This window comes from Doryrhamphus excisus, chromosome 23, assembly GCF_030265055.1.
Source record: "Doryrhamphus excisus isolate RoL2022-K1 chromosome 23, RoL_Dexc_1.0, whole genome shotgun sequence".
NCBI classification, from domain to species: Eukaryota; Metazoa; Chordata; class Actinopteri; order Syngnathiformes; family Syngnathidae; genus Doryrhamphus; species Doryrhamphus excisus.
The window spans coordinates 10687918-10699484 of NC_080488.1; the positions used below are offsets into that span (position 1 = coordinate 10687918).

Genomic DNA, 11567 nt, shown 5'->3' on the forward strand with positions numbered 1-11567 from the left:
AATAAATAATATGACTTCTGTTGGGAGTAACATTTACGTACTGCATACACTGATGTTCGAGTCTTAAGGTCCAGGGCAGTAACCAAGTGCATATTAGGTACTGTAAATATATTTATATTTACCATATGGTACAAAGTTTGGGTCAGTAAAAGGATTTTAAAATACCAAAATGCATTTACCGACATGAAAACCAGAAACCCAAACCGGCGCCTTACGTCTGTGTGACGTCAGTCCGTGCTTGGCACTCATTGGTCAAATGCCCGGAAATGAGGGAATGACGTAAATTTGAAATTTCAGCGCTGAAAGTCTGCTGTGTGTTGTCATTACGAGCCGTGCTGCGGCATTTTGGAAGTGAGTCGAAAATCATCAAATTCGCAAAGGGGGTTAGAAATGTCGTTCTCAAGAGCGCCTTTGAAAAGGTTCAACGAATCCGTTGGTAAGTAAAACCACCAGCTCACTACTTCTTCAAGGCTAACTAGCTGTTATGGATACAGCGGAACACAGCATTTGTATTTAGGTCGTTTGTTTGTGAAGTTGTTGATGCTAATCTTGTGAAATAAAGACAAAAAAATGCAACTGGTCGTGATATTCTACTTTCAACTCAAGGTTGCGCCCCTCCACCGGGCATCTACGACATCAGATCCGAGGAACCCAAGGGAGCAGCGTCCTTTGACAAGTCTGATCGCTTCAAAAAGTCTAAGGCGGGTTGGTAAACCTAACCGATGTATTATTGAAACGAGCTAATGAAACTGTATATAACATGTTTATTTTCCTGCTCTGTGTGTTCAGTGAACTCACTATCACCCTCCAGAATTGCACTGATGTCTCCTGTTAGAAGGACACTCTCCGTTGATGGACTAGTAAGTTGGCATTAAAATAGAATAATGGAAGCGCATCATCTTCTTCATCATGTATCCTACAGGTAGAAGGATCAAGTGCAAAGAAAGACAAGAATGCCATGACTTTGGAACGGAAACAACAACGACTACTGGAGAAAGAGGTTCGCTTTATTCACAGAAACAAAAACTACGCAATATTGTGAAAACAAATGGAAAAAGAACTATATTTAGCTTTAGTTCTAGTTTAGCATGTGTAGTAAATATGTTGTTGATTTCCCATCTTGCAGATCCGCTCTTTGGTTCAGCAGCGAGGCGAGCAGGATCGACGCTTGCAATCCTTGGAGGAGGACTTGAAAAAGGTGGAAGCCAAGCTATTGGCTGCAGTCAGGGAGAAGACGGGACTCACTGCCAACATCACCACCCTTGAGAGACAGAAAGCTGAGCTCAAGAAAGTCAACGACTTCTTAAAAAACAAGGTCTTCTCAGCCTCGATGTTCAGTTTTAGTTGGAGTGGATTATTTTAACTTTTTTTCCTTTATAACATTGCTTATTCGTGCTGCTTTGACCTTATTATTGTTCATATGTTCTCCCAGGTTTCAGCTGACACAACAAAAAAGAGGATCAATTCGCTTACAATGGAGCTGATGGAGGCCAGGAACAATTTGGACAGCAAAAATGAGGTGTGGCCATCCAGCAGCCTTTCTTTTCCTGAACACAGCAACATTTTCCCAGGCACATGTGATAATGTTTATGTTTTTGCAGGAGCTAAGTGTTCTGCAGCTCACCAGTGAAGGCCGCGTCAAGGTGATGGAAACAAATCTCAAAGCCAACAAAGATACTCTCCAGGCTTTAAAAGACAGAAATAAAGACTTGGGTACGTATTAAAGGAAAACTGCACTTTTTTTAATGTTTGCACCAAACTACACGTCCTTATTTTTAACGGTGTTACACCCAACACTGGTCATAACTGACCAGATTCATTTGTGACGTGTTACTCAATATTGCTTTTCACAGAGGAGATCCATCATGTGACGAAAACCCAAAATGAGGAGTTGGAACAGGAGAATACCAGATTACATGGTGAGTTAACCCATATAGTTGGCTGCAAGACAGACCTTTGAATGTATTGCATATGCTTATGCTAAAACTTTTCCCTTGACAGAAAGAATTGAATTGTATTTGTATTTATTCTTTCTGCATGTGTACAAATTTCACTGCAAAACGTGTTACTGGATTTTAATTTTAGATATTTTAGAATCAGCCCAGAAGTTTAATTTTGTCAAAAAAAAACCAAACATTTGACCATAGCATGTAAATCAACTATTTGTTATTTTCCAGCTGAGATACGGGAGCTAAAAGAGGAAGTCCGGGTTATACAAGGATATCTAGACACATCCAATGATCAAATCCAGGTAGGCTGAAAACATTGAAAAGTTGCACATTGATTCAGTCAAAGGCTGACTTAGGGACAAAAATGTGTTAGGATCTCCGCTTAAAGCTTCAAGGTACAACTCAGCAGGCCTTGCAACTTCAGAACATTGAGTAAGTAAATGTGTAATAGCTCTCTGTTACTAAACTAAGAGTGAGATTTCAACAAAAGATGACGCATATTAGTTGCATGTTCTCCACAGGCACCTACAGCAGGAGTTAGAGCAGTGCAGCAGGAAGCTTGAAAGCGCTGAACTTCTACTGCGAGAAAAAGAGGAGGAGGCGTTGAAATATCAGCGCAATCTGCAGGCCTCCAGGGAGTCTTTGTTGGAAGCTGAGAGCAAGTTGGAGAGCCAGGAGTTGTCTTCACAAAAGTTGGTAAGTGACATGGAGTTGCAGTTGATGTTCTCCATCCGTGAGGTCCAGCAGGACTCTCAAACAGTAATTTGTTTGCAGGATGCTGAGCTTGCTCGGCTACGGGTGGTGCTTAGGAGGACTGAGAGTGAGCTGGATGAGCGAGTGGAGCATCTTGAACAGAGGTGTCTGATTTCTGCAGAGGAAATAAGTATGCACACCCAACTATAAAAAATGCAAATTATAACAATAACCAAACAGAAACATTAGTCTGTAATTTGTTTGTTGTTTTGTTTTTTAGGTAGAACTCAGGAGGAGGGCTTTCGGAGAGTGGAGGAGTTAAAGACAGAGCTCTACTTGTTGAAGGAGACGGACAGAGAGGAGAAAAGCAGACAGATTCGACTACAGAGTGAGCATGCCTCTCTCACTGAGGAACTGGCAAAAGAACGGGTCATTATCTTACTTACTCATAAGACAAGACCTCTTTAGCTCTTGTTTTTTTGCTCATTTCTTTCCTATTTTAACTCATCAGGCGCTTGTTGACTCTCTGTCTGTGCTGCTGGAGCATGAAAGGCAGGAGTCAGAGGAGCACCGGAGTAAGTTGAAGGAGGAGTTGGAGGAGGTTCTGGGAGAGCTTGCTCTCATGGAGGAACAGGAGCAGAGGCGAGCCGATGCTGTGGACCAGAGTCAGGAGGCCCTCCAGAAGCTACAGGAGGAAAATACTGAGCTGGAGAGACAACTGAGTGACACTAGAGAACTTTTAGACCGGTGAGCTACCAAAAATGCATCTTCTTAGTCAGGATATGTCATCTGCATTTGCAAAACACAACATTCGGTATTTCACACTTAGCCATTGAGTACAAGTTGAGTGAAAAATCTTTTTTTTAAAAATTGGAGAGCATACCTAGACTCGCCAAATCAACCATGGTGCTCAGCAAAATTGGGTTTGCTAAAGAATGTAAACACCATTAATACTAAAAAAAAAAAAAAATCTTGCTCAACATGGGTTTAAATTCCTTGAACGCAGCATATTTAACATTCGCTGCCAGCGCTTCCAGCTGAGCAGCACATCTGTTACACAGGATAAATAACAACATTAGTGTCCCCCTGTCTGGCCCATCCTTTCTCCGTCCTAATCTCCTAAATGAAGACAAATGCTCTGCAAATATTCTTAACACCGTGTAGCTGTACACACCCTACACAGAAAAATGATCTGGAATGGAATGAGATTTTTGATGATGGCATTATTATACCTAAATAAAAGGGCATGTTCTCATCCCGTTAAATGATTAATTCATGAGCTATGACCAGCCCTCTTACACATGTCCGTCATCCAATACGTATATTTTTGTTGGTGTATATGACTTTATGCTCATCCATTTATAAATCAATGAAATACTTCAGAAGTGAAATCCCTGAACATTGTTGTACTACTATACAGTGTTCCCTCGTTAAGTCAAGGGTTTTATTGCATTATAGTGGGGCTTGTGAGGGTCCATTTGAAATTAATTTTTAAGTTGCCAAATATGGTTTCTTGCCCTAGGAATGGCTGTAATGGTATAACTCTTAAGAGTCTACAATAAATGTAGAAGGTGTTCGGGCATGCTATTTTTATAACACCCATTAGGCCATTATTGAAGCAATGTGGCTTTTAATTAACCCTAAAAAATAAATCTGTATTCTACTGATTTATGGTGCATTACTTTATAGGAATATCACTTCACTCAAGATATGAGAGATTGTGTTGTTTTTAACTCTAAAATGTGTAATAATTTATTGCCTTTTCCAAAACATCTAAATATTCAAATTAACAAATGTAAAATGTGCAGTCAGAAAACCATCCCATATTCTTCAGGTTTCACCTTCCATCCAAGCAGCCTTCACCAGCTCATGGTCCGAGATGGTACAGTTCTTGTCAGGCAGCCAGGACAGTCCATTTGTGATCAAGTCAATGCAATGACCTAGATGAATGAGAATGTTCACAGGTACACTGATAAAACTGTCATTCTAGTAAGAACAGTGACGTGTCATCTTTGAAAGAGGAGCATTCAGTTGCCATGACAAATCTCCAAGAGGTGCACACAAACTTACTGAACAATTTGGGAGCACAGGCTACAGAGCTGGAAAGGTTGGTTAAGATAAGATGTAAGATATGCCTTTATTCGTCCCTCAGTGGGGAAATTTGCAAAGTTGCGGAATTGTTATAATTACACTGCATTGTTTTGAAAGTTGAAGCTTCTGTCATCCCGTGAAGGACCAAAGAGGCTCTGAGGGCCATGGAGGAGAGACGCAAACACCTGGAGGAGGAGATTGAAAACAGGACCCAACTGACAAAGCAAATTCAGGAGGAGCTAGAAAATGTGATTCAGCAAAAAGATGAGGAGATCATGAGTAAGAGGGAGGAGCTGGAGGAGCACCAGAGGAAACAGTTTGAGGAGCAGACGGTGAAAGAGGAGAATGCTCGGTAGGTCCCTCACTGGCATGACAACTTGCCCTCTTCTTTTTCTTTTTAAATGTCACTTTCTTCCCTTGATGTGATAGAGTTTTGCTGGAGATGCAGGCTCTCCTCACTCACAGACATGAGCAGATGCAGGCCATGGAGGTCAGCCATTCTGCAAGAGTCAGTCAGTTAGAGCAGGAGCTCCAGCATCTCACGAAAGACAAGGAAGAGGTGCTGAGGCAAGTAGAAGAACAAACAAGCCAGGAAGTGGCTGAGCTCCGTCATGAGAAGGAAATAGCCCAGAAACAGCTTGATGAGGTCCACCAGGAAAAGGTGGACATAAAGGAACAGCTACTGCAAGAAAAGGAAGAGAAAGTTAAATATCAGGCAGCGCTTCAGGCGGCATGTGTAGCACGGGAGGCTGAAACTAAAGAGCACCAACAGCTCAGGTCAGGGGTGCTCAGATTACAGACTGAGCTGGAGAAAATGGACGAGGAAAGAAGGCGGCTTGTTTCTCAAGTCGAACTTTCCAACCAATCAGAGCTGGCACTTAAACATCACATGGAGACTGTGGAGAAAGACCGAAATCATATTCAGGCTTGCTTGGATGAACTTCAGCTCAAAGATGTAAACCTTGAAGCTCAATTAGCCCTCATGGAAGAGAAAATGGAGACTCTGCAGTGTGAAGTGGACCACCATCACCAAGACCAACACGCTCTGCAGCAGCAGGTTAAGGAGCTGACTGAGGAAAAGGTCACACTGCAGTGGGAGATACACCAACAGGGACAGGAGCTCCAAAGACAAATAGCTGAAGCCCAGGAGAACAGGTGAGCAACTTTTTATTTGAATTCATGCATTCATTTTATTTCTTTACACTTTGTCAACAGTTCTTTACTTCCCATCAAGCTCCTCAACTTCAGAGACAGAACGCTGGAGGACCCAGTATGAGGAGCTGTTTGCTAAAGTAAAACCTTTCCAGGTCAGTCCTTCTCGACCAGTTAAAATAAATAAAGATATTTACTAATAATATGATGTCATAAAATCTTGTATAAGTGATATACTGGATCAACAATGGATGAACTGAATTGTCAGCCGCAATGATGAAACCAGTCCAATTTTATTCTGAGTGTATTCTCTGGAATGACCCAGCTTGTACTGTATGTTGGCATATTTACGCAAGCATATGTTTGCTTGAGACACTACTATGTGGCCAAATATTAAATGTCTTTTGATTTAATAATACAAAAAAAAACTTGTTTGTGGCACCTACAGGAGCAGCTGAATTCCTTTGCAGCGGAGCGCAATGCACTCCTCAATGAAAATGGAGCAAACCAGGAGGAGCTGAACAGGCTGGCAGATGCCTACGCACGTCTGCTGGGTCACCAGAACCAGAAGCAGAAGATTAAACATGTGATGAAGCTCAAAGATGAGAACATGAACCTGAAACAGGTAATGCAGTACAGCTGGGCATCAGTGATCATGAACAGAGTGGACAGAGATTGCTATACTATAACCTCTTCTGGGTGAAGTTATTTTCGATGCATTTCAATAGGCGTGCAATAATAATCCATAGTAATAGTAATACTGTATTCCATAGTAATACAGTATACTGATAATTATCGGGCCAATATGAGTTATATGAGTAAACTATTTGCAGGTAGGTTAAAACAACAAAGCAGGTCAGAGCATAGTTTCAAACTGTTTGGAAGGTTATTGCATTCAATTAAATGTTATCTATTCTATTCAACTTGATACAGACTCCCATATTCAAATCATTCAGATTGTATGGGGTATAATTGTATTGGGTATAATAATACAATATAATATAATAATTTAGAAATAAGAATTGAGAACACTAAAAATAGCTGTGGTATCCAAAACATGTGATTAGTGTTGTTGGAAGCACATTGTAGTTACTATGATTTTGTACAACTTGGGAGGAAATTCAACTGTGGTTGTATGACCTTTTTTAATCATATTTATGGAAAAATATAAGGTGCTTGTTCTCGTATGTCATTGAAATCAGAGATCTACAAAGGAGGCAGGGTATGATGCCACCCATGCCTGTCAGACAAGATAGGTCATCATTGAACATGTCCTGGAAACCATCTTTTGAACAAAGCGAGAAGCTTGACAAGTTGCCGTTTGGTGTCACAGCATGTCCCCTCCCGCAATTTCCCTCTTGTGTTTTTAATGTCTGCGCGCAGGAGGTGTTGAAGCTTCGCTCCCAGGTGAGCCGTCAGAAGAGTGATCTGGATAAGCTCAAGTCGAAGCTCCCTGGCGGTTGTGAGCGCAGGTTTGATCCCAGCAAAGCGTTCCAACACAATAAGGAGAACAGGCACACTGAGATGGTGGCGCCTCTGAGAGAAGGTGAGCAGCCTGTGTCTTGTCGTCAGTCAAACGTCACTTTCACAAAGACTAAATGATGAAATGAACAACAGAAGAGTGAATTTATTGTAAATCTTTTTTAAAAATGTGTTTCCCTTGTAGAAAACCGCACATTGGAGAGATTATAATAGACAAGAACCGCAGTCTCTGGATATAAACTTTTGTTTCATTCGTTTTAATTAATGCTTTTTGTCTCAAGAGTGAAATAGTCATGTCAGAAATGTGTCTGAAAATTAACAACGAATACCAATAGAGACTTGTCACATTTGGGTGCAAATGTTTCTATCTGTAAATAAAGCAGTCTTTTAACATTCTAGTAAACGTGGCTGAGATTGGACATTTGTTGTTGAAATCTTACTGGCTATTTCTGTTGCAAGCCAGCAGAGAGCACTGTAGGATTGCAGTCATAGGTCGAAACGATGGCAGCAGTATTAGAAAGCCATGCTTCTGCAGCTTTATCCTTAATAGACAAAAAGTACAAAGTCACATCTTTGCAGAGAGGAGCCTTAGGTTATGGGTCATGAAGCTTTATTTGCTGTAGTAGTTTAAACATAGCCAGCAAGTATACAACCAAATATGGACGTCCAAGCCCTTTTTCCTTACAAGTTGTGAGAAGGTTTGGGTGTGTGGTGTCTTCAGGTCAGTCACAGTAGCCCTCCAGGTGGTAAATGCTGCATGGCTTATGGCAGCACTGCTCCACGATGCCTCTCTTCACCTTGGGCTCATCGCTGCCAGTAAACTTTCTCCAGAGCCGCTCTTCTTGTCTGGCTTTTTTAGACAGGAACCCTTAGAAGTAAAGAAAGATTCCAAAGCCGAGTTAAGTCCCGCCTGCTGTGTGAACCTCAAAGTCTCTCATATGAGCATTTAGACTCATCACACTTTAATGGAAGCCTAATGGCTAGGTAATCTGATCGCCTCAATCCATTTAGTCTCGTTAGGCCTTATTTCAGGAGGGGATATGGTGGCGATCCAATAGCTTCTATCATAGCTTCGACATCTAAACTAAACATCACAAGATTGTTTGAGGTCCAAACAATGTTTGTTTTGTGAATAAGTTAATGAGGAGTTTCGCTGGCCCCAGCGTTGACATACAGAGAGAGGCTTTGCACACTAATGAATCATAGGAAAAAAAAGTCATTCAGCAAAGTTTTCAGCGTGTTAACTTTGTTGCTTGAACTGAAGCTGAACTTTTAACATAGTGCTTCAGACTGCAGACACAAAGTCACCATGAGGATTATACAGTTCACCCCGATTCACACTTTGTCCAAGCTACAAAAAAAAAAAAAAAGACTGATATGGCCTTACTAAGCAAGTGTTCCAGATCCCGCTTGTGGAGTCGTTTAGGACTATGGAAGAAGCCCCTCTCTCCACATACGAAGTACAGGGCATCTACCAGATGGGAGCCACACAGGTGCTGGGTAGGGGCAGGGGCTACCCATGGAGCATGGAGCACCAGCAGTAACAGGATGGAAACCACCCATGGTACCCTAGCCATAGGCAGGAGACCTGATGAAGAAAGCACTAATAATGAATGCTGCAAGATGATTGCCATCAAGCTCCTCTATTAGATGCTCTCTGTACTTCCATACAAACTGCTCACCAGGAAGCACTGTGCGTTCTGACACCCACGGGAGAAAGCACAATGGAAGAAAAAGTTGGTGTCCCCAGAGCAACTACACTGTAACATCCATTGCTCTTCTCAACGGTATGTTGTCATTTATTCGTTTTTGTCTTTTCCATCTGCATGTTTCTGACCTTTTGTCTGGAGTCTTTACATGCTCACTTGAAATTGATACACAAAATTATCACATAATGAGATGCTACCGACCATTTTAAGAACATATACGTCTGCTCTCACCAGAACAAGCCTGTCTCAGAAAAAGTACAAATCCAACTAAAAGTGTCTTATCCTGAAGACATGGCTCACTGTCAACCCCATTCAACAACCTTGACCTTCTCCTTTCCGTTTAAAAACATCACAAGCATACGAGACTTAATGTCAAAACACGATCCATAAAAACTTGTACATGTGTTCGTCTCAAGCAGGCTGGATTACTGCCACGCTGTTTTCACAGTCTGTCGAAGAAACCACCACCAAAATGCTGATCCGGAATGCTGCTGATGCCAGGCTCGTAACAGGTCTGTAAAAAAGACTCAGCATAAAACTTCAGTTCCAGCAGGCTGTTACTTTCTCCCAGGATCATACTGAAAGTGGTTTCACTCAGCTGTGAATCAACGGACAAGTAAGGCCCAATATGCTTAAAAGATCTCCTATCCCGGTATGAACCTTGTAGACAGGTCAACTGGTTCAGGATTACTGGTTCTAAATGTGGTCAAACTGCCAGGTGACATGAAAGAATAATAGTAACCTTTTGACCACTCTTATCTTGCGTGATATTGTGTCCATGTCTTTGTTTTATTTGTTTGAATTTGGCCGATCATCAGCATATATTGATTTATTACATACATTAAAGTCCAGGGTGTATGCCACCTCTCACCCAAACTCAGCTGGGGTAGGCTCCAGCATATCCCTGTGACCCCAATGAGGATTAAGCGGCATAAAAAACTTTTGTGAAATTTTATATGACTTTAAAATGATTATTTTTTGTTTTTAAATAAATATTTGCAAGGTCCCAGGAAGGAATCGTCACAGAAAATTAAATACAACAAAAAAGATTTTTTTTAATGTATATGTTAGTTTACTATGACGTTAAGCAAACTCAATTTCAAAGGATATATTTATTATTTTATCGATTTATTTCCCACCACAGCTCTGAAACATAGCCATCATGAAAACGTTACCTACTTAAGCCTTCAAATTTATATAGTATTAATCTGAGTCTCCGTCTTCATAATCAGGAAATGAATTGGATTTCAGATTACTTTGGCTTTAGCGTTAAGCTTTCTCAACACTTGCAGCATCCATAATAAATCAAGAAATGCAAATGCATTCCAAAACTGATAATTGTAGATTCTGTTGGAGTATCCTCTAGGTCATCCCCCACCTTGCTGCCTTGCTGATCTTTCCACGGGTACAGAATTGTTATTAGTGTCATTAATTAAATCACATTCGTGATGAATATTCTGGGTTAGAAGTTCAGCTTCTGTTTCAAGGTGAAAACATATTTAGCAGTCATTTGGAAACTGCATAGAGCCTTTGTGGGGATCTTATAATGTACTGCAGATTATTGGCTTGAAAATGAATCATTTTAACAGTGATCTTTAACAATTCACCAGCGCCAGGCATTACGACATTGGCAGCCAGAGCTATCTGGTCCGCTACTCCTCTATCCCTGCTGGCTAAATGCCAGGCCCTTGGCACAGCAGACCAGCTGAATAATAGAACTGCCTGTTCTGCTCTTTACTTTCATCGTCATTATAATACTTGTGCATTTTCAAAGTTAACATTGAGGAATACAGAAAAACATGCTTACCTGTGTTGGAGGCCTGGGTGCAGCACGGCAGTTGGTAAGTTGCAAAGGAAAGAGGAGCAGGGCTATTGGGTTATAAAGGTACAGAGAACATCTCTACTTAGCCACATTTCCAATATATAACTCCTCACATGCACCTGTCCTTTGTCACCCTCGATGGGGAAACTCCAAAGTCCTCCTATTAACACCCTGACCTGTACAGTATGCTGATCTGTTCTTCAGCGGCACTAAGTCATTTACTTTGTATGGTATTACAGCGGAGTTCAGATAAAGTTGAGAAGGTAGACCTCTAGAATAGTACGCAAGTCACCCCCCCACCTTGCTGTGTGATGGCCTGACTGGCACAGTCCACACAGGATGACGGACAAACACCATATGTCACGTTCTGATCACGTTGGGTAGTAGATTAAAGGATTTCCAGGCTTGGTAGTGACCACTAGTGGTAAAGCTGTACTTCAGCCATATGTGTAAGAACACTCAATATGGTATGTGTGTGTAGGTATATACACGCCTCATCAAAATTTCAAGACCGGTTTCTTACATTTTGCACTATTGGATCTTAAGGTGCTTCTAAGTAGAGCGTCAAATGCAAGCAAGCTGTTCATCAGCGACTTAAAAGTTTAACACCACAGCCTTTAAAAGCCAAAAATGTAAATTCAATGTCATTATGTATTCATACTGTTATGA

The 11567-nt window shown here is 41.2% G+C and overlaps 2 protein-coding genes across 4 annotated transcripts; one reads left to right on the top strand and one right to left on the bottom strand.

Moving 5' to 3' along the window:
* The first annotated feature begins 290 nt into the window (after window positions 1-290).
* hmmr (hyaluronan-mediated motility receptor (RHAMM)) lies at window positions 291-7770 on the top strand. Of its 3 annotated transcripts, XM_058063606.1 has the most exons (21): window positions 291-436; window positions 607-705; window positions 790-860; window positions 923-1000; window positions 1127-1315; window positions 1433-1519; window positions 1602-1713; window positions 1854-1919; window positions 2178-2251; window positions 2323-2381; window positions 2471-2645; window positions 2724-2832; window positions 2923-3071; window positions 3154-3389; window positions 4633-4749; window positions 4876-5085; window positions 5163-5888; window positions 5968-6040; window positions 6334-6510; window positions 7269-7431; window positions 7552-7770. In XM_058063606.1, exons 1-21 carry the CDS (start codon window positions 391-393, stop codon window positions 7575-7577), a joined length of 3042 nt encoding a protein of 1013 aa, XP_057919589.1. In that variant the 5' UTR covers window positions 291-390; the 3' UTR covers window positions 7578-7770. The 3 variants fall into 3 exon arrangements, with proteins under 3 accessions (XP_057919589.1, XP_057919588.1, XP_057919590.1); XM_058063605.1 differs by having other exon boundaries at window positions 2471-2832; XM_058063607.1 differs by lacking the exon at window positions 4633-4749 and having other exon boundaries at window positions 2471-2832.
* LOC131110467 (insulin-like) lies at window positions 7581-11182 on the bottom strand. Its single transcript, XM_058063636.1, has 3 exons — window positions 10884-11182; window positions 8755-8955; window positions 7581-8235 (listed from the first exon to the last, which is right to left on the bottom strand). The coding sequence occupies exons 2-3, from the start codon at window positions 8942-8944 to the stop codon at window positions 8090-8092; spliced, it is 336 nt and encodes a 111-aa protein (XP_057919619.1). The 5' UTR covers window positions 8945-8955; window positions 10884-11182; the 3' UTR covers window positions 7581-8089.
* Between the last annotated feature and the right edge of the window lie 385 nt (window positions 11183-11567).